The sequence below is a fragment of the Emys orbicularis genome, chromosome 17 (assembly GCF_028017835.1).
Source record: "Emys orbicularis isolate rEmyOrb1 chromosome 17, rEmyOrb1.hap1, whole genome shotgun sequence".
Lineage (NCBI taxonomy): Eukaryota > Metazoa > Chordata > Testudines > Emydidae > Emys > Emys orbicularis.
In genome coordinates, this window is record NC_088699.1 from 17199586 (window position 1) to 17222101 (window position 22516).

The window sequence follows — 22516 nt, forward strand, 5'->3', positions numbered from 1 at the left end:
AACCTTAACTCCAAGTTAACCAAGCTTTTTATGTAAGAATGTTCTTGGTCCAGCAACTTTGATATCAGTTTTTTTTTGTATGTTTGCCGTACTCCTGCTCTCTGGCAGATTCAGATACTTTGTAGGTTCTTCAACAATGGAGCTTGTCTCTTTTTATTTCAAAAGCATCTATCCAGTTTATTCCAAAATCTATTAGTGTTCAAAATATTCAGCCAGGAAAATCCCATTGAGATGAACAACACCGTTTTAAAATGGATTTGTATCAATGTAAGAAATAATACAAAAAACTCATGGCTGTATAGCACTGAAAGAGAGAAGAATCAAAATGCAGTAGGAAGTTTGCAATTACAGCCATGAAATAAAGCTCTTAGGGCAGAGACCATCTGGGCCCATTCTTGGTTTGACCTTTTTTTGTTACATCAGTAAAAAGAAAGTTTTTATAAGGTGCCAAAAATTATACAGCCTTTGCTGCAATTGATGAAGGGTCCCTAAGATATTTTTAGGTCAGAATCTGCGTCTTTTAAAAGTCAAGGAAAAGGGTTGATATCCCTCTTCCTATCAGATCCACCGTGGCTTTTGATGTTGTGCATTCTTGTCTCTTAGGGCCTGTTTAAGCACAAACTTTTTAACCTTTTAACTATACCAGTATAATTACACTAGTACAACTATATTGGTATAACAATGTTGTATATCAATATAGCTATTTCTGTATAGGAAGGAGAATATGCCATGCTGGGTATAAGGCACATTTGTACTGCTATAACTGCATCCACTCTAGGGGATTTAAAAAAAACCCAGCCCCTTACCTCATATAGTTATACTATTCAATAACTGTGTGGAGAGCAGGTATCACTTGCTGTGTTGCTTCTCAATTGCATTGCTATGTAGATTCCTGAAGCTGTGTTTGAGGAAGTCCTGTTCAGCGCCTTACAGGCTGACCTCACTTCGGCCTTCAGCACCCCGGAGCAGCTGCACCTCCTGCTCGTGGGCATACAGAAATTCCCTGGGGTTCTGAAACCCAGTAAGCTGAAGATACTGCTAGGCTCATCTGCCATCGTAACCATGGAGAACATTCCCAGGTGAGCTGTAGGAGAAGGGTGCAAAGATACCAGGTCTCCAACTTCCTGAATGTAAATGAGAAACCTAATTTGGCTCTGATGCCTAGGGGTGCTGGATGCCTGCATCTCCCATTGAATCTAATGGGAGACACGGTATGGAGCTGCTGCTGGGGTTGATATTTATTCTTGGGCATCTCCAGAGTGGCAGAGAGTGCTGATCCCAATATTCAGATCAGTTGCTCATCTTTAGAGGCAGTGGCCACGGATAACTTGTTAGTTTCCATGCAGTTGTCTGTCCACTCCAGAAGGTGCTTAGAAGAAGGGATTTTGCCTTCAGAAAGTTCCTTCCCGACTGGATAGTTCAGATTTCCTATCCTCCTGTGGTTGCTTTTCTCTCTAGGCTTGTGAAGGTTTTGAAAACTGCTGCCAGATCTGAGAAGAAGGATAGGAATCTTCCACGTGTCGGGCTGGACTTGCTACGAGTGTCTGTGAAGGAAGGCGCTTTTGAACTCTTCTGGAAAGAAGCTGTGGAGAATGGGCTGCTTAAGGAAAAGTCGGGTCCTAACAGGTTTGTTTTTAAATGTCATTCATTGTTCTCAATATAATCTACTCTTCTGCTTCCTATCTGAACATAAGTTCTGCTGCTGTATGGTAACTAAAACCTGACCAAAAAAAAATTGACAGATTTTTCGTGAGAAATTCTCTCTCTTCCCCCCCCCCCCTTTTTCTTTTTTAATTTTTCTAACCCAGATCTAGTTGTGACAAACTGAAGGAGCAGCTTTGCTGCAATCTAGGAAATACTGCTTAAAATGTGATGTTGTTTCCTGTTCGTAATAACTGGGACAAAAAATTAGGCATATGTGACACTGAAGACCCTGGAAACTGGCAGAGGGACTTAAGGGCAGATGTGCAACTTGAAACTACTTATAATTCTTAAATTAACCAGATTTCAATGTAACAGTGTTCTTCTTAATGTGAGATTTGGAGGTGGACCAGATCCTGAAACTTGTGTCCAGTCCCCTTTGTGTGTTACTGTGGGCTGAATTCAAATAGTTAGACCTTATGCACACCTCTTTTGGATTTGGATTTGACACAGAACCGAAAAGTATCTATTGTTTCCATTTCTAACACGAAGGTGGTTGAGACTGCAAGAGTTAGCTGTTTTAGCAAGTTTTCAGGGTGAGATACCAAAATATTTTCAAGAACAAAGCTCAGTCATCTGCTGTATTGAAATTGATTCTATTTGGAATCAAAATCTTGTAAAATGGTTTTTTGTGTGTTTTTTGGCACTGTTTAATCTGAACCTTGATTTGTTCACAAACCTGCTCCCTGAAACCTGACCCGAATCCAGAGCCAAACACTGTTTCCTTGGCCTATCGCTAAGGGATTTTGTTAAAACTTGCTGCATGCAAGTTACAGGGAAAAAGAGAGACCATTTTCCAACAGGAGCTGCCCAGATCTTGTATTTCGGTGCTCGAATCGGCATCAGGATAGATGGGTGAATGCTCTTTTTATGCTCTGAAGTGCTGTTCTTTATAAAATCTGCCCACCTTAGAATGCTAGGCTGGTAGTGTCCCTGTAGTCTTGACTGCTGTCCATTTCTTTACATCTCAGTGAAGCACACACAGGTGCTTTTCTTTCTCTGTCCTGTCCTTGTGTGTGGTGTTACTACTGTGGCCTTCGCTGAGGGAATCTGTTCTCTTTTCACTCAGTTACATGTGCTACCGGTTGCTGGGCAGTGCTCTCCCACTCTTGTCTCTGGACCAGCTACAGATTGTTCTCCGAGGGGATGTGATGCGGCACTATGGGGATCATGTGGTATCGGCTCAGGTAGGCATCCCTGAGGATATGATGCAATCCATGCTAAAGGCCCCATACTCAAGAGCAAACCCTACTTGATACAGCCATTTTCAAATATCACAGTACAGTATTGTTAGAGCATGTGTTGTTTAAGACAGTATTTGCTGTGGATATATATATATATATATATATATATATATATATAATGATGGGCTGAATTTGGATTGTTCTTTATCTTCATTGTGTGTTAGTTTGTTAGTTTCTGGTCTTATTCCTCAACTGCTATTATTTTAGGCTGCGATTTTTTTTCAAAAGGAGTCAGCAATTGCCTAACTGTTTTTATTGATCTTGGGGTAAAATCCCCGTTGACTTTGCTGGGAGTGGAGTTAGGGCAACGCTGAGCACTTTTGAAAATCCCATCCTTAATCCTTATAGTTTCTTTTTATTTTTTGTGGTGGGATAGTGCCCAGAGGCACCCATTAGGACCGGGGTCCCATTGTGCTGGGTGCTTTACAAACACATTTGAAAACAAGGTATAAAAGTGTTAACAGATGCTGGTAAGTCAGGGGTTCCCAAACTTTTCGCTGGCACGACCCTGTTTTAATGAATTATTTCCTCATAGGACCCCAGACAGCACATGTGCGGGGTTACGCCGCACAGAGGATGCCATTTTGTAGTGCAAAATGGTGTTCTCCACCCAGCATGACTTTGCAAGAACTGTATGTGTGAGGTCACACCGCACGGAGGATACCACTTTGCTCCCCAAAATGGCGTACTCTAAGCATTGTGACCTCTCATCCACCAGACACCCGAAATCACGCTGTGCGGAGCAAAATGGTGTCCTTCCCACACACACACGGGATTGCCGTGACCCCATCTTTTTATGGCGTGACCCCATTTGGGTCAGAACCCACAGTTTGGAAACTGCTGCGTTAAGTAGTTTACCATAACATTGCTAAATAATCTGATTGGGGCTGAGGTGTGAGTTTCATTTGGAAATTCACTGTAAAATTCATCCCTTTGGCTCCAAGAAAACTAAAATAGTCATTTTTTGAGGGATGTTGGGGGGAACGCACTAAAAAGTGGCATTGGCTAGGCTCTGTGGGCTAACGTAATCCTGTTGCCCTTTGCTGTGGACACAGCAGTCATTGCTCTTTTCTTTTTTGGGGGCACACTAGTGTTCCAAGCTTCCGTTACTGGTATCACGGCAGCAGCTGAAGTGCAGTTGTAGTCTGCAAGTGAGGGTAACAATGGCACCTTCTTGCTCTTTTTCTCTAATATCTGCAGACTTACAGTTTTAGTACATCTTGCTCCTGTTAGCCCTGCAAAGCTGTTGGAGCGTGGACTGAATTCTGTTTCTCTTTGTGCAGCAATAGACTTGTTGACTAAATTCTCACCTGCCATCCTTGTACGAGGCCATGGGATTCTACAGGTGACGTGGAAGGCCTAATTGGAAGCCATAAAAATAAATGCTAATTAATCTCCAGCACCTTTATTACTACTTTGAGCTTCCAATCCCAGGTTAAATTAAGTAAGAACCGCTGGGTTCTTACTTTCCTCCAAGTCACCGGTACAGGCTACTGGAGACTGGGTGCTGGTTTGGTGATCCCCCTGTTCCTAAAAACACATCAATCCATATATATATATATATATATATATATATATATATATATATATATATATATATATATATATATATATATATATATATATATATATATATATATATATATATATAAATAATTTTTTTACTTGTAAAGTGAGCACATTTGATTTTGTTTAATCAAGAGACAACCAACATGAAACCCCTGTATCCCGATGCTACTCCACTTTCAGCATAGAATCACATTTTAATGAAATTTTTCGGGGTGGTTCTGCTGATTTTGAACAATACTGACAGTACTGGAGGAGCTGACCAATAGAATGCAAATGTAAGCTCATTCAGTTGTGCTTTGCAGACGATATCTTTCTGAGGCATATGTTTTATGGCCAAATGAATGTGGCTGCAGATTAATTACCTGTGAAATTTACTGGCTTTCTAGTCTAGGGAACATTCAGTCTTTAAATTTCATTACTGCTCCAGCTTCCCTCATATCACCGTATTGATCTTGACATTTCGTAAAACAATTTGTTTAATTCACTTAGAAAAGTTGCATTATGTGGTTGGAATGGAGTCACTGTTCTTTTCCCCTTCAAGCTTTCTCCAGATATATTTTCATTCTCCTCACAGCACAGTCGAGTGAGTGAGGATGAATGTACGACATAACTGAAACGCTGTGGATTGTAAAAGACCATCGGGAAAACGGGATAAATAAACGTGTCTGGTGCTGCTGGGTTGAAAGCTCTAACCCTCGCAGACTACTGTCTGTATCATTCTAGCATATATGGAGTCTGGGATCTAGTGTAGATCTCAGCACCATGTGGCACTCTTTACAACACTCCTAGACTCAAAATTTGAACCACTTGATCTGGACAGCTTTCAGCAAGCCTGGGAGAACAGGCCCCTGTAGTAGTGTGAGTCGGGGCTCTACCCTGCCGGAGGCGGAGGGGAGCCACGCCGACTCACTGCAGACCAAATCTACAGCCGGTTAGCTCAGGACTCAGGCCCTCTGGGGTGGGGCTGAGGAAAAACAACAGTTACGGAGCCCAGGCCCTCTGGAGCAGGGGCTGGGCAAACACAGTCACAGCTTAGGAGCCCAGGCCCTCTGGAGCAGGGGCTGGGCAGGCAAACAGTTCAGGAGCCCAGGCCCTCTGGAGCAGGGGCTGGGCAGGCAAACAGTTCAGGAGCCCAGGCCCTCTGGAGCAGGGGCTGGGCAGGCAAACAGTTCAGGAGCCCAGGCCCTCTGGAGCAGGGGCTGGGCAGGCAAACAGTTCAGGAGCCCAGGCCCTCTGGAGCAGGGGCTGGGCAGGCAAACAGTTCAGGGGGGGCTCAGGTCCTTACAGCAGGAGCTGAGCACTAACAACAATAGTTCAAAGGCTCAGGCCCTTAGGCAGGGAGTGAGCACACCAGTAGTGGCAGCCCAGGCCCTAGGTCAGGGCGGGGCAGCAAGCACTCACGGCTCAAGCCCTTTGTGGCAGGGGTTGAGCAACAAGTAGGTAAGGGGCTCAGGTTCCTACCTGAACCTTGGGTGAGGGGGAAGCCTGCCACCCGTGAGTGGGGGTGGCAGGGGGGGACGCAGGCCCACCCACTCCACTGCGTCCCAGCCCGGGGCCCTAGCAGCGATTATTGTCGCTGCCGGTCAGTGGGGTATCCTGACCGAAACACACTGACGTCGGCTCACAGGCCTCTGCAGCCGGACCGGGGTCGGCTACCCCCGGGCTACTTCCTTCTCCCCCCTCGGGGCTTACCTCGGTGGCAGGGCTGGGTTCAGGCCAGTCCACCAGCATCGGCTCCTCGGTGGTGGGGCTGGGGGGCTGGTTCGACTCTTCCTCCCCAGGACAGCTGGCAGGGGGCAGCCTTGGCTCCTGCTCGGGGCCGCTGGTCCGGGGCAGGCCGGGCCAGTCCTCCTCGGTGTAGCGGGTCCGGGGCAGGCTGGGCCAGTCCTCCTCGGGATAGCGGGTCTGCGGCAGGCTGGGCCAGTCCTCCTCGGGGTATCTGGCAAGAGGGAGGCTCGACCGGCGCGGGGCGTTAGCAGGCGGTTCGCGGTCTGCCGGTGTCTCCCAACCGGGAGCTCGGCCCGGGACGTCTGCTCGCTCCGGCGGGCTGGCTGCTACTGAGCTTTGGTGGCGGGCTTTTATACTTCCGGGTCGGGGCCGTGACCTCGGAGGGGCGGGCCCCGGACCCGGTAGCTCCGCCCACGCTGGGGATGGAAGCTGCTCCACCCTGCCAGAGGCGGAGGTGAGCCCGCCCACCTCCCAGTTAACCAATAACGACTCACTACAGCCCCATTGAACATTTATATGTGCTGTGTTTCTACTGCAGGAAACTAAAGCAATTCTCACAAACTTTTTGGGCAACACTGCCAGCTGATGGTTCTTAAGACCTCCCCTATATCAGTCCATGTGGTGTCTGATCTACCAGGGAGGGAGGGCTACTTGCAGTTTGAGATTAAGGTTTGGTGAAGTCCAAGATCAGTGGCAGGTTAGAGCATGCAAGACTCCATTGCTGGTAGGTGAAGCAGTTTGGTCTAGTGGATAGAGCACTGGACTGGGCCCCAGGAGACCTGCGTTGTATTCTTGGCTCAGCCACTAGCCTCTTGGGTGACCTTGTGTAAGTCACTTCCCTTCTCTGTGCCTCAGCTTCCCCATCTGTAAAATGGAGCCCATGAGCTCATTGTCCAGCACTTTGTGATCTACTGATATCTGATAGCACATAGGGCTGACCTGACCACTGAAGGGGTGAGTGGGTTGTGGGGATCTGGAGTATTGGTACTGCCTCAGTGAATGTTCAGACCCAGGATTTATTGTACCAAGCGCAAATACAGAGCAAGGTCAGTTTTGTACAGTGACTGAGTGTGCATATTTCTCTGTCTCCATTGTGCAATATGATGGGCCGTAACCTGCTTGTATTAACTGTGTCTTTCAGCTTCCGGACCGGTTTAAGTTCGCTCCGGAGATGGAAACCTATGTTAACTCATTTCTAGAGGGCTGTGATGATCCAGAGAAGCAGCTGGCGGTGATGATTGGCTTCTCCACTCTAACCAATCAAGGCTATCCGGTTGTGCCCAGCTTCTGGAAGGTGGTGAAACACTTACAGCCTGCAGCGTTGCTGAAATACGTCGACTGGCTCAAGAGGATGTTCCTTAGGCCAGATTTTGACTGCTGCTTAGATTTCACCACCAGCCGGCAAAAGCAGAACCAGGAGAAAGTCAATATGTGAGTGTATTTACAGTACAACCCCCTCCTCTTTCTCAGATCCGTGTTGTATGCATCTTCCTGTATTTAGTTCTGTTTGGTTGGCCTGGGGGAGATGTTGGGAATCAGCTGTTGTAGCTGTCCCACAACACTTTTAGCTGGTCCTAGGTCAGGAGCAGCTTGTGTTTTCTGTTCCCTTTATCCTTATTGGGAAACCATAGAAATTTCCTATTGGGGAAAACTCTTGGGAAAATCTGGGGGGATGGAGTGTCTCTAGGTGGTCTTTCTCACTGTGCTACTACCCCAGCTGAACACTCTGTTGCTCAGTGTCTCTTCAAACTGAGATATAAAACTTAGGTCCTGATCAGTTGTGATACAGCACTTTTTGTGACAGTTGGAGCACTGGTCAAATGAAAGTTTGGGTAATTGTATTCTGCCTAGTTAAAATTCCAGCTGCACTCCCTCAATTTTAGATGACGTGAAGGAAAGGGGCTTGTCTGTCTTAACTGTTACTGTGGTGTGGTACGCCAGCGTGATGCTTCACCCCAGACTTAGGCAAAGACTTGTCAAGGGTAAAAGACACTCTGTCAGTATGTTGTATTCTCCTTATGACTAAAGATCTTCAATCATAGGAACATTCTTGCTTTTCTTGAAGCAGTTTTTGGTGGAACACAGAGGCTCACTGGATTAGAATTGATCTGAGTTCATATTTGTTTATAAAGTGCATTTATACCAGCTGAAGAGCAAATGCAGGTAGCTTAGGAAAGGTACCTTTATACATGCACCTGTCACTTCTTTCTGCATATGTGTCTGTATATGCTGCATTCTAGCTGATTTCTAACTATATAAGGCCTCTGAGCTGCTGAAAGTCTGCGCGGTATTCAGATTCTCATCACCCATTGTTTCAGTGTTTTCTTATCCAGTGCAGTGTCTGAGCTTCTGTTTTATAATTGTATCCATTTGCTTATTGAAAGGACCCAACACCGAGTGGTTCGGCTGAGAAAATGGATTATTGCCCGACTAGTCAGCATCATTGACAGTCAAGGGAAGAAGGAAGAGGATTTGGTGATAGATGTTGTCAGGTGAGAAGGATTTAAAGACTACTTAGTGCCACCCAGTGGTGGGGTGATTCTTGCTAGAAGGCTGGAGTGGTACTAAAGCAACTGACAAGCAACCTTGGGCCAGTCACTTAGGGTAAAATTTTCAAAAACGCCAAAATAACTTAGGAGCCTAACTTCCATTGATTTTCAGTAAGACGTAGGTTACTTAGGCACTGCATAGGTGCTTTGAAAATTATACCTCTAATCTTTTGGGCCAGAGTTTTCAAAGGTATTTAGGTGTCTATCTGCATCTTCAAGCCACCTAACTACCTTTAGAAAAGTTGGTCTTTGTGCCTAAATGAGTATTGTAGTAATAAAAATGATGTTGCAGGGTGTTAAAGGCCCTCTTCGAGGTACTGAGCACCCTCCTTTTCCATTAATAGCAGGTACCTGGTGGGGTCGGGTGCCTATAGAATTGATGAGGCTTAATTAAAATTTGTGACGTGCTCGGAGATGCTTGGCTGAGAAATGCTAGATAAGCACATGCTGTTTACAATATTGAATTTGCTTTTTATAAAGGTGGTTTTGTATAGGTACACAGAACCCAAGTCAAATCTTCATCTGCTCTCTTCCTTTTTCCCCTCTAGGTTTTGCTTCTTCCATGCTTTCTTCGAGACCCAGAAACCAACCTCTGAAATAGCAGAGACGAAATCCCTCCCCTCAGTACCTCTGGATGGACAGTCTCACTCGACGGCTGAAAACTTGTTTTTCAGGTATGGACTTTGCCTGCGTGCATTTAACATTGGAAGTTGACCTCCTTTCCAGAGAGAAGGAGCGTATTATTAATTATTATTTGTATTGTCCATGGCTGGGGCTTCTAGGCGCTAAGACAAGTACCCCATGATGATAGAACAAACACAGACACAGAACAAACAAACACAGAACAAAAACATGGTCTCTGCTCCCCAAATAACTTACAGTCTAAGTGCCAAGAAACAATGGGACAATATTGTCTAAATAGACAAGACAAACACAGGGTAGGGGAATGGGTAGAACACACAAGTAGAGTGAACAATGTGATGGCGGCAAACATCATGCTCATTCAAAAATAATTTGTTTTGGGGAGGGTAGGGGGGTGTTACTTAGGAGAGTGTCAGCTAAATGGGGGGGGAAAGGGATGGGAGAGGGGGATGGGACAGGTGTAGAGTGAAACTGAGGTGAGAAGGGAGGGGGAGGGTTGGCACAGGGCTCAGACAGCCAGAACATTCTGGAATTTTGACTGAAATGTCCTGAGGTCCCAGCTTTGGCTGCTTCTGAGGAGTGTCTAGCTGGCTTCTCTGGTGTGGGGGGAAGGCACTGCCTTGTCCTAGTGCCCCCAGGGGTGTGTGTGTGTGGTGTCTCCCCTGCACAGTTGTGGGTCCAGGAGGGGTGCTGGGGAGAGGGATGTGGCTGGACCTCATCTTGCCCCCTCCCTTGCAGTACGGCAGTTCCTGCTTTGGGTATTTCTGGCCCTACCAGGCACGTGGCAGGAGATGGGGGTTATTGCCCTTCTGTGGCATTAAGTGTTGTGTGTTGTGCATCAGTGCAGCTGTAACCGAAAGCCCTTTCCTTAGAGGTCTTGAGTAAAACTTCCTAGAAATGCTTACGCTTCTTAACACAATAACTGACCCAAATCGTATCTGTGCAGTGCTGAGGTGAGGCCAGATTGCCTTTCTCCTCCAATTTCCGTTTGGCCCCCATTGACTCGGCAGCACTGGCTGAGGGGAGCGCTATTTATGGACTCCAGAGAGGGGGGGTTTGTTGTGACACTGCAGAGCCTGGCAGGGTCACGTGGCTGCTCTCTGTTGCCTGGCAGTGGTGTAATATAATTCCAGTGATCCAAATTCCTTAGATCCCAAACGCCTAGTTATCCGAATCCACAGGGTGTTCCAGATGTAGCCCGTGTTAGTTAAGATAAGTATCGGTTTATCTGACTACCTGGTTATAGGCAAGTTTCGGCTGTCCCATTTGGATGAACAGGAGTGCATTGTTTTTGGGACCTGCTGATTGGTGCTCCACTCACCCTGCCTATTCTTAGGCAAAATAAATGGTGTATTGATCTCAGGGCCATTGCTGCATCCAAAGCTCTTCTGTCAGGCAATTGAGAGGCCAGGTGCTCAAGTGCCCCTCTGTTGGAGGTCGGGAGAAAGGAGGAGGAGGTGGGGGGAGCGTAATGAGTAGAGCTGTCACTTTGCAAAGAATCCCGTGAAGCGTTGTGGGATAAAGAGCTTGGGGAAGGATGGCCTTGTGGTTATAAGACACTGGACTGAGAGTTGGGAGAGCTGGGTTCAATTCCCAGCTCTGCCACAGACTCCCTTGGTGATCTTGGGTAAGGTACTTAATCTCCCCTGTGCCCCAGTTTTCCATCTGTAAAATGGGGATCATGTTTTCTGTTCCTGTCCTGTCTAAATAGATTGTAAGCCCTTCAGGGCAGGGACTCCTCTGACTTTGTGTTTGAACAGCACTTAGCGTGGCTGGTCTTGGTTGGGGCCTTGAGATACTGCTGTAGTACAAATGGGCCCTGGAAGCAGAAAGCTTGCAAACTGTTGTTAAATTAAATAAATCCGTAGAGCTACCCAGAAAGGAATAGAATGAGTGAGCCATGTTTTGGGACCGGTTCCTCTTAACGCATCCCAGCCATTGTGGTGTTGGGAACGGACGGTGGAATAAATCAGACTCAGTGGGGCGCTAGTCGATAATTAGTGTGTCTCGGTGCTATAATAATCCAGTAACTAATGAGAACAGCAGCAGTTCTCCATGTTAATGTGGCGCTCTCTGCTGTCTGCTTGCTTCTCAGTTTGCTTCAGATTTTAAACTCTCTACCCGTGCTGGGAGACACGGCGGAAGCTGCAGCCCTGAGGGAGAAGCACATCCACGGGGTGACTGCAGACAGGAACCTGTGGATCTACCTCATTATCCAGTACGCCAGCGTCCTCCTGTCCCATGAGAAGCACGTCAAGGCTGTGACTCCTTTCACCGCCGAACAGAGGGCTGCTTGGGACCGGTGAGAGGCTTGGGAAGCCAGCTGAAGTCTGGTGACTAGCTGTGGGGGTGAGGAAGGGCAATGGGAATGGCTGACGCATGCAGGAAATCAAGGCTTCCGTAGCAGAGTGCAAGAGATTTGGGGAAAATGTGCTCCATAAGTGTGTTTGCCCGGACGATTCTGTTGGTGTCTCCAAGGCTGTGAGCTACGCCTCTGCGTTTGGGTCAGATCAGCCTAGAGCAGCTGATTTGTCTAGGCTGATGGGTCCAGGTATGTAACATGAGACAATGGAAGCTGCCTGACTGAATAAGCATCTCCTCCCCTCTGGGTGAAGCAGCCTGTATCTGCCTGCTTAGTCTCTGCTGAGGGTGTATCCTAGATGTTAGAAGTGCATAAGCCCTGTTGGGGCACCTAGTCCAGTGACTTGGCCCGTGCAGGATAGTTCCCTATACTGTACTACGCTTTTTATTGCTTTGTCCAGTGTGGTTGAACCGTCCTAAGCAGTGCGGTTCCGTTCCTTCCCTTTGCAGACCCGTCCTCGATGTTTTGTTAGTCTGTGGAATTCTGCCTGAAATCCAGCCTGTGTTTTCCCTTTAACTTCACCCCATTGCTCCTAGCTAGACTCCCTTGCACCAACTCGAACTCTTCCTCCTGCTCCTTCCTCCCTTCAGATATTTGTTGATGGTCATGTGGCTTCCCACTCCCATTAGCTTTCCCAGGCTGGATTTCTCTTTTAATCTTTCCTCCTAGAAGGCCAGTTTCTTTGGCCCCCATTTGACCTTTTCTGAACTCCTTCTCCTCTAAATGAGTATGCTGTTGCTGTGTATTCAGCTGAAGTCTATTGGGAATCCGTGCCTTGCCCTAAATACATTATTTAGAAGCCGTACAGAGAGTGCTGTTGCGAGAATTCAAGAGAAGACATCTATTACCGCCAATTGTTAGTCAAAGACAGATCCTTTCCTACATGCTTTGATGTCATTCTGGTCTAGTTAAATTGCCTCTGAGTATGTGAAGTAGTGCAGTTAACCAGTGCAGGGACCAGCAAGATCATCTGAAGCTCTTGCTCTTGTCTGAGATGCCGTGGACTTTATCTTGTAACACTGAAAGGCCTATCATCGTTTGTCTCTTCAGAATGCTGCAGTCTCTGGAGAACCTGCAGAAGAAAGAGAAGGAGTCCCGCAGTATGGAAATCTTTGCTTTCCAGCACCTTCTGCTCTTAGTGGGCATTCATCTGTTCAAGGTAACAGTCGCCGTGCATATTGCGCTATATAAACCATGCTGATGTCTGCTTAGGAAATGCGTTTGGCTATCAGGGAGGGAGCAAGAGTGACTGGGAGTTGGAGTCCTGGTTTCTAGTCCCAGCTCAGCCTCCAACTTGCTGTGTGACTGTGGCAAGTCGCGTTCTTTCTTTGCTCCTAAATGGGATAATGTTGCTGCCTTCTCTGGGGTGTTGTGGTTGATTAATGTCTGTAAATGTTTGGAGACCCATTGGTGAGTGGTATTATATACACCTCTACCCCGACATAACACGAATTCAGATATAACGCGGTAAAGCAGTGCTCTGGGGGGGGCGGGGCTGCGCACTCTGGCGGATCAAAGCAAGTTCGATATAACGCAGTTTCACCTATAACGCGGTAAGATTTTTTGGCTCCCGAGGACAGCGTTATATCGAGGTAGAGGTGTATATGCAAAGTTATGAATACAGTGGGGGTTGGAGGACTCATGTTGGACTGTCCGTCAAAGTCCTCATTTAAAATATAAAGAGCATCCAGAAATACATTGTGCAAAGTGTTGCTATATTCAGACCCTCCACTTTGGGATTGGCACCTTGTTAAAATAAGAATCGTGTCTGCTACTGGTAATGGAAAACAGCCAGAAAATCCTCACTCTGCTTCTCATCTTGGCCACCCCAGCTACCAGCTTTGCACGGTCTCCAGCTCAGATGTGTGCTATGGTGCTGACGGCCAAGGTGGGCTCTTCAATTGTACATTCTGCTTGAACTGGAATCCCTGGTCTGAACTATAATATAATGTTCACGTGCGCTATATATACACAGAAGACCAGCAAAGCGTTTCCTGGCATTTAATGACTGGAAAGTGAGGGGCTTTAAAACTGCACTCTCCTGGCAGAATTGTCCTATGTACAAAAATCCTTTTTTGGGGGGGAGTGTTGGGCAGATGCCTCTGAAGTGCTGAGCCCCCTTCCTTCCCATGGTCTTGACTCCATGGCACTTTCCTGAAGGCCTACACAACCCTGAAACACTGGGTCCAGTAGGTTCCTAGCTAGTCCTGTTAACTCCTGCCCTTTGTCCTGCCATATCCACGTGGCTGAGACGAAAACCCCAACGTGTCTGTGTGCCTAGCATCCTAATGGTGGCACATTGTGTTGAATTCAGGAGCAGAGATGGGTACGTTTCTTGCGTTGTCGTTGCACTTGCATTGGTCGAGGGTATTCACTGCTTGGCTTCTCTCTCTGCTCCTGTTTTACATCAAACAGACTCCGGCAGAAACCCAGGACCTTCTGAATGACCTTCTGAACTGCATTGAGAGGGCGTTTGACAAGAAATCCAAGAAGAAGCAGCAGCCTGGTGAGTTCCGGTCTAAAGAGAGAGACTTGGGGAATTATTAACAATCCTCTACCCTGTTAATGTGTTTTCCATTGCCCAGAGCACACTGGGAGCCCACCAAAATATAAAGCCCATCTTAAAACAAAACCAGAGGAAGTGCGCTACTAACCAGTGGGAGATAGGTCCTGCCCTCTGCGGAGAATGTTGATTTTTGGTGGAAGAGGGAGTGGGGTGTGTCTCTTCCCTTCCTCAATCATAAGAAATACTCAGCACTGAATGTCAGCATTGCTTGTTAGCTGGGGGTCGGCTTGTCGTCCTTTCCCACCAGCAGGTGCGTATGGTGCCCATTCAAAGGTGCTCAAAACCCACCTCCCCATGTGACTAATTCCCTTCCCCACCCACCTAAGGAGAAAAGCTATGGGGTACATACTCTGAGAACCTGAGCACCCGGATACGATCGTGAGGGCCATGTTGTAAATGACAAGAGTAATTTTCTTGGTTAGAAGCTCAGGACAAGAATTCTAGATAAATCTCACGAGGGAATTGTCTTTAGGAGTTTGGGTTGAATTTTTACTTGTGAAAAAACTATTTCTTAACCACTGAGGGCTAAATTCATCACTGGCATAAGTGGGAGCTTCTCCAGTGGATTCGTGGCATCTGCTTACGCCAGCAGTGAATTTGGCTTACGTCATCTGCTTTGAGTGTGGTTATTTGAAATGGCTGCTCTCTAAGGTAATCGTTAGAGTAGAGCTAGTAACTGACGCATGATCCAGTGATTGCAGCTGGGCACTGGGAGACAGGACTTCTGGGTTCTAATTTTGGCTCAGCCACTGACTCGTTGTGTTGGACAACTTGTGTTACCTCTCTGTGCCTCAGTTTCCCCATGTGAGAAACAGTGAGGATAATACCTGACTTGCAGGGTGTGTTGTGAGGCTTAAGCCTTTCCCTTAACTATTTTTTTTCCACAGAGCGGCACAGTAATTCATGTAAAAGATATGACACAGAAAACAAAGCATCAAACATAAAGCAAGGGATTACATAAACGTACCTCGTTAGATTATTAAAGTAGAACTTGTTACATTGTGGGGCCAATAGGACCTCAAGATCCCATGTAAAACCCAGATACAAAAGAGCATGGTTAAGTTGAATGCTGTGGGGATTGTGGAAGGAAATGAAAGAGAATTCAAATTAACTTTCCCCTGGCCAAGAGGGTAGGAAGGCTAATGGAGTGTCCAACTCATTGGGAGCAGAGGGCTAAATTCCATGTTTATTCGTGTGAAGGCCAAGGTATAAATTCAGAACTGTTTGCTCCCCACAGCACACAGGATGCCCACTGGCGTTAGTGGGAGGTTTGCACGGAGATCAGGGGTGAGCATGACCTGTATCGATTAGCTAAGTGCTCAGTTATAAGTGGGCCAGTGCGTTTTTGTTATATTCATCACCTGGTGAGAGAATCTGCTCCCCTTTGGGCCACTGCTGCTAGAGTTGCCATTTGTTTCTCTTTCTTCCCCATCCTCCTTTCTGTTTCTCTCTTCCCCTCCAAGCCTTCCCATCTTTGTGAGTCTTCTTTGTTCTTCCCTGTGGCAACCCTCAATTCCCCTGCCAGAGAGCGTCACTTCCACTCCCTGTCCCTGTCGTCCACAGAAATGATCAGCCCTTCAATGGTTAATGTCAGAGGTGGGCAAACTATGGATCATGGGCCACATCCGGCCCACGGGACTGTCCTGCTTGGCCTTTGAGCTCCCGGCCGGGGAGGCTAGCCCCTGTCCCCTCCCCTACTGTCTCCCCTTCCCCGCAGCCTCAGCTTGCCATGCCGCCAGCGCTCTGGGCAGCGGGGCGCGAGCTCCTGCCAGGCGGTGTGGCTGGCTCCGGTTGGGCAGTGCGGCTGCCAGACATGCTTCTCTGAGCGGTGTGGTAAGGGGAGCGGGGGGGTTGGATAAGGGGCAGGGAGTTCCAGGGGGCAGTCAAGGGACAGGGAGCAGGGGGGCCGTTGGATGGGATGGATGTTTTGGGGGGAGGCAGTCAGGGGTCGGGGGTGTGGATAGGGGTCGGGGCAGTCAGGGGACAAGGAGCAGGGGGGGTTGTATAGGGGGTGGGGTCCTGGGGGGACGGTTAGGGGTGGGGGGTCCCGGGAGGGGGTGGTCAGGGGACAAGGAGTAGGAGGGTTTGGATGGGGTGGGGGTTCTGAGGGGGGTGGGAAGTGGGAGGGGGCGGATAGGCGGCGGGGGCCAGGCTGTTTGGGGAGGCACAGCGTTCCCTACCCGGCCCTCCGTACAGTTTTGGAACCCTGATGTGGCCCTCGGGACAAAAAGTTTGCTCACCCCTAGGTTAATGTTGTCATTAGTGGTATGAGTGTTGGCAGTTAAAGTTGATCCTTCAATCAGATTAATAGGAACGAGGGGAGTTTGCGCCTTCAAGTGATTGGTTCCAGGCTGTCTGTCGATTCAGGCATAGTTACCTTGGTTCATTTTTGGAAGGTTTTTCTCTCTAGTTATAAGGCAAGACCCTTTTTATGAAAGCTGAGATTCCTGAGACTGAATATTTCAGGCAGCTGGATCCGTCCTTCCTGCTCTGTATTTGACATGCCTGATCTAGTGGGTTGGGCACTAGCTTGTGACTCAGCAGACCTGTGTTCAATTCAGAACTCCTCCGTAGACTGCCTGTGTGGCCTTGGGCACGTTGCACTTTAACTACCCTATGCCTACATTCCCCATCTGTAAAATGGGGCTATCGCTTCCGGGACTCCGTGGGGATGGGGACAAATCCATTAATGGTTGTGGGATACTTGAATACTAAGGCAATGAGAGCCTTTAAGTACCTAGATATAGGCCTGTGGAGCAAACCAGATGGCAGGACTGGCCAGGCCTGTTACCTGGTGGAATGCTCATTTGCTTAGGCCGTGTTCTAAAGATTTTAGGTCTGTCATCTTTACACTGACAGTAACCTGTTCAATACAATTGCATTACCTAGCAACATACTGTATTATTCCCAGTCCAAGTCACTGCAGGAAAACCTGTGTTCTTCCCCCATTTGGCTAGCATTATTATTTTTTTGCCTGATGGAGGTGTCTGCAGCCCTTTCTTTGAAGCACCTTGAGAGCCTGGTGCCCAAGTTTTAATTTCTCCTCTGCTGATGCCTTTGTTTCCTGCACAGATGACGAAGAGCCAGAATGGGTAGAGGTGATTGTGGAAATTCTTCTATCCCTCCTCTCCCAGCCCAGCCTACTCATGCGCCGGGTCTCCAAAAGTGTGTTTGGACGCATATGTCCTTACATGTCAAAGAAAGCCCTGCACCTGATCCTGAATGTAAGTGAGGGATCTGGGGTGGGAGCTGGACTGATTGACGTTTCTGATTGTTTTACAAGTAAAGGGAGGTTTTTGGTTAAATGAAGACAGTAACGGGGACATCCTATGGCTCAGAGGATTTTGGTAAAGGAGATAGCAGGCTGCAACCTAGAAGGCGAAGGCGCTATCTAGCTGCCTGTGTCATTCTAGGTCCAGGAGTACATGTCCAGTTTCTAGCTCAGGGGTTAAAGGAGAGGCCTCCGTGCGAGTGCATGCTATGAAATGGGAATGTCCTCAGATACGGACTTCAGAGTCTTAAAAGAATCTTATGAGAGGATTCGTGCAGGGCCACCTGTTCTTGAACCAGCGAGCCTGGGAACAGCTTATATTTGGCCACTTTTTTCCTTTGTTATCTTTAGTTTAGGAAATTATTGTGTCACTTTATACATCATTGTGCTTATATGTTTTAGCATGAATCGTAATTTAAAAAAAGAAGAAGCTAAAAGTACCTGAAATTCAAAATCTGAATGAATAGGGTCACATCACTACCTAGTGTTGCATCTTATGAGAGAATAATCTATTGATTGCAAAAAAAGACAACAACTAGAAAGTACTTCCTATGAGGAATGTAATCTGTATTATGAGTTAGAATAGGTGTCTGTTCATTTTACCACTCTCTTCCTCTCATATTTTCCTTTCCCCTCTTATTTGTTAGCTGTAGAAGTATCGTATGGCTTTTTTCAAATTTCCTGGTATGGGTTTCCATAAATAGCAGGTACAAAAGTATTGACGCAAGCTAGAAAGCTATGTTTTTCTAGCCTGTTATAACTTTAACTTGGTCATTGTTCAGCAAATTCAGTTTGCTGAAAACAGCTGTACATTCTGTATATTTAAAAAAAAAAAAAAAAAAAAAAAAAAAACTAAAACTTGTTTGGGAAACTCTTCCACAGGTTCTTGATCCAGAGCAAGATCAGGATGAGGAAAATGCTGTTGTTGTGATGGAAGAAACCGACAAAAAGAAGAAAACCTCGCTGGAGGATACGGTAACTCCTTCGTTTAAAGAAATAATCTTCCATCCCTGACCATTGAAAACAGTGTTACTGCAGATCTGGGTCTTTTAATATTTCTCTTTTAATAAAATGACTGCTTCTCTGCTAAGGGATATTTTTCTGATGCAGTCTGAACGCGTCTTGTTGAAAGTGCCTAAATGTTAGTTTCTTTGTGCTGAAGAAAAATACTGTTGGAAATACAGCTTTATAAAGTGTATGATTTCCAGCGGACAGGTCTCCGCATCGGACAAGCCACCCTGATGATCACCTCTTGTTGGAAGTGAAGCAGAAAGGCCACAGGCTGAGTAGTTGTGACGCAGGATTGCCTGGATCCTGGAGCTCAGAGTCGAGGAATTGCAGAGCCTCAAGTGGTGTGGGCCAAATCCAAGTTCATTAGGCATGATAATAACTCTCCAAAGCAGGTTCCCTAACAAGGCCCCTTCCTGCAATGCCTGAAGGTCTTTTTCTCCAAAGCGAGTCCCAGACTGACTTCTCTTTGGTAATTCTCTTATTTTATACCCTGGAGAAGTTTCCCGGCTTGTCCTGCTCTTTCTGCTACAGTGATTTCCCTTTCAGTCAGACCGGATGTCCTTTCTGCCAGCAGCATTCTTTCCCCATCCCATTTGAGGCACATGGGCAGGGCAGCATTGAGAAAGCGTGCATTGCCATTGCTTGTTCTTTGTCTCACCAGCCTTAAATTCGCACACCACTTAATTGGTGGGGTGGATTCTTTTCTTCTTCACAGAACGAGGAGGAAAGTGCAGACTCTTCTGATGATGACAGCTCCGAGGAAGATGGAGAGGAAGACAGTGAAGATGAGAATAATAATGAAGGCGTAGATGAAAATTTTCGGAATCAGCTGATGAATGTCCTGCAGGCGGGGAATGCATTGGTAGGTGTTGGCAAACCTACAAGATGATGGATGCTTCAGAGAGCATAGAGGAAGGCTTGGAATATTCTGTGGTACAGTATAACTAAGGCCCTGATGTAGTGTAATCCACTTTCCTTCTGGGTAGCAAGAATCCTGATTCAGCTATCCTTTATATGCATTTGAAACCCGTGGCTGGTGTTTTCACGGGAGTCTAAGGGAGTTAGGCACTTAACTTCTATTGAAAGTTAATGGGACTTGGGTGCTGAGCCCCATTCAGGCCCCTCTGTAAATCTCAGCCTGTAGCTACAAGTTCCACATGCATCTATGTCGGAAGCAGTCTGAGTTGGTCCTATATTGTGTAAGTGTTTCTGCCTCTTGCCCCTCGCTGGGTCGGGTGGCTGGAAAGCGCCCAATTACCTGTCCATTCAGTTACGCAGTAACCTGGCCATCAGAGACATGCATGCAAGACGTAGGCAGGTAGTTGCCCTTTTACGCATCTCTGCAGCCTTCCACAGCCCTTTGCATTGTAGGCTTCCGCTGGGCTAATCTTTGCCGGGCAAAAGCTTCTAAAGCTCAAGTCGGTCTCCACATGTGGGGAAGTCTGTCCGACACCTGCGCTAGCCAAATCCATCCTGTCCCTCTTGAGGCTTAATGGCTAGAACTCTCCTTTGCTCTTAAGTGTTTGGACCCCAGTGAACTGCAGTCCCAAGAGGCTGAGGAAAGGGGGATTGAATTTTAAAATAAGTAAAATGACTTGTTTGTTTTTTAAAGGGAGGAGACAAGAGCGATGAGGATGTGGATGATGAGACCATGCTGGCCCTTGATGAGAATGTTTCGGCCCTCTTTGCTGAACAGCAGAAGCGGATCCAGGCAAAGAAGGATGAGAAAGAAAAGATGCGGAAGGAGAAAATCTTACGGAGGGATTTTAAGATTAAGGTAGGTGGCAAGTGTCCTATTGAATGGCCCATGTCTGTCTTTGTAGCATGTTGTTAGACAGCTGGATGTATTTTATTGCATTGAATAAGCTGCTAAAGAAACCAAAAACATTAAATGTGTCTTTATATTGTAAGCTTCGTTTGACAGGGACTGTGTTTTGTTCTGGTTTTTGTACAGCTCCTAGCACATTGGGGTTCTAGAGCATGAATAGGTCTCCAAAGACCTACTACAGTATATATTATAATAAAGAAGCAAAGCTTTTCAAAAGAAAACAATGATTTTGGGTGTCTTTTAGCTGTTGTATGTTCAATTGGGGACACCTTAAAGGGGCCTGATTTTTCAGATGGTGAGTACTTGGCACTTTCTGATTTTATGTCTCAAGTTGAGCATTGAGAAATGGAGGCAGCCAAGAGTTTCCAGGAGGGATTTTGGGTGTATGTTTTCCCTGGGTTATTAGGTATAAGAACGGTGAGTCTTGGACTCGGCAGTGAAAACAGTTTCCCTAGGTGTGAACGTAGTATTAATTTGTGACAGGTTTCAGAGTGTTAGTCTGTATCAGCAAAAACAACGAGGAGTCGTTGTGGCACCTTAGAGACTAACACATTTATTTGGGCATGAGTTTTCGTGGGCTAGAAACCACTTCATCAAATGTTAAATAAGGTGCCACAAGGACTCCTCGTTGTATTAATTTGTGACCACTAGGTGGCAGTAGAACCTGTAGAATGGATTTGCAATTTGTCAAGTTGCTTCATCTGGTAAAAGGATTCTTGAGCAGTAATTTATAAATAGGGCCCTATCAAATTCACGGCCATGAAAAACATGTAATGGACCATGAAATCTGGTCTACCCCTGTGAAATGTGGTCTTTGTTATGCTTTTACCCATTACTATGCAGATTTCACGGGGGAGACCAGTGTTTCTCAAATTGGGGGTCCTGACCCAAAAGGGAGTTGCAGGGGGGTCGCAAGGTTATTTTAGGGGGACCGTGGTATTACCACCCTTACTTCTGCACTGCCTTCAGAGTTGGGTGGCCAGAGAGCAGTGGCTGTTGGCTGGGCGCCCAGCTCTGAAGGCGGTTCCCTGCCAGTAGTAGCGCAGAAGTAAGGGTGGCAATACCATACCAGGCCACCCTTATTTCTGTGCTGCTGCCTGCAGAGCTGGGTGGCCAGAGAGTGGCCGCTGCTGACTGAGGGCCCAGATCTGCAGGCACCAGCACAGAAAAAAGGGTGGTAATACCATATCACGCCATCCTTACTTCTGCAGCGGCTCTGCCTTCAGAGCTGGGATCCCGGCCAGCAGCCGCTGCTCTCCTGCTGCCCAGCTCTGAAGGCAGCGCCGCAGTAGTGCAGAAGTAAGGGTAGCAGTACTGCAACCCCCCCCCCCCTACAATAACCTTGTGACACCCCCCCCCCCACACACACACACACAACTCCTTTTTGGGTCAGGACCCCTACAATTACCACACCCTGAAATATCACATTTAAATAGCTGACATCATGAAATTTATGATATTTTAAATCCTATGGCCGTGAAATTGACCAAAATGGACCCTGAGTTTGGTAGGGCCCTACTTATAAATGTTGCCAAACTGATGGGGGGGGGGGGGAATAACTAAGGGGTGCCCAGGGTCACAGGAGCGTCTGCTTTTTTATTTTAGTAACACCAGTGCACTGGTGTGAGATCATCATGCTGGTCTGGAAGTCAGTGGGCCTTCAGCTGGTGAAGTGGTTGTAGTTTCTTTGTCTTCAACTGAATTATGCCAGTTTATACCATCTGAGGATCTAGCCAGGAAGTGTAATTGACACATCAACAACACAGAAACTGACTATCCACAAAGCGCTGTCAAATGCATTAACTAAAGAGAATGTTTGTTTTTCTCTCATCTCTTTCAGTTACAGTAATTCTGGGTGTTAGTAGGTGTCAAATTTTCAGATGGAAATGTGATTTTTGTTTTTTTGTTTGTTTTTAAGTTTTGTTTTATTCCCTACTACTTGCCCCAAGTTGACAGGTGACCCTTGAAAATGGACAAATTTGAAGGAGCTGTTTTTGGCACATCCTGATAGTCCATATTGCCTAGTCCACTGGGATTCTCATTTG

The 22516-nt window shown here is 46.8% G+C and overlaps 1 protein-coding gene across 1 annotated transcript in view; it reads left to right on the forward strand.

Annotated features, from left to right (window-relative positions):
* MYBBP1A (MYB binding protein 1a) overlaps nucleotides 1-22516 on the forward strand; it is a 79429-nt gene that overhangs the window by 4154 nt on the left and 52759 nt on the right. Inside the window, exons 6-18 of the mRNA XM_065418350.1 lie at nucleotides 889-1079; nucleotides 1459-1626; nucleotides 2771-2888; nucleotides 7384-7673; nucleotides 8627-8734; nucleotides 9340-9465; nucleotides 11529-11735; nucleotides 12846-12954; nucleotides 14211-14301; nucleotides 17434-17585; nucleotides 18515-18607; nucleotides 19359-19505; nucleotides 20256-20420. Of these exons, the coding sequence (XP_065274422.1) occupies nucleotides 889-1079; nucleotides 1459-1626; nucleotides 2771-2888; nucleotides 7384-7673; nucleotides 8627-8734; nucleotides 9340-9465; nucleotides 11529-11735; nucleotides 12846-12954; nucleotides 14211-14301; nucleotides 17434-17585; nucleotides 18515-18607; nucleotides 19359-19505; nucleotides 20256-20420 (1965 nt within the window). The remainder of the gene's footprint in view (nucleotides 1-888; nucleotides 1080-1458; nucleotides 1627-2770; nucleotides 2889-7383; nucleotides 7674-8626; nucleotides 8735-9339; nucleotides 9466-11528; nucleotides 11736-12845; nucleotides 12955-14210; nucleotides 14302-17433; nucleotides 17586-18514; nucleotides 18608-19358; nucleotides 19506-20255; nucleotides 20421-22516) is intronic.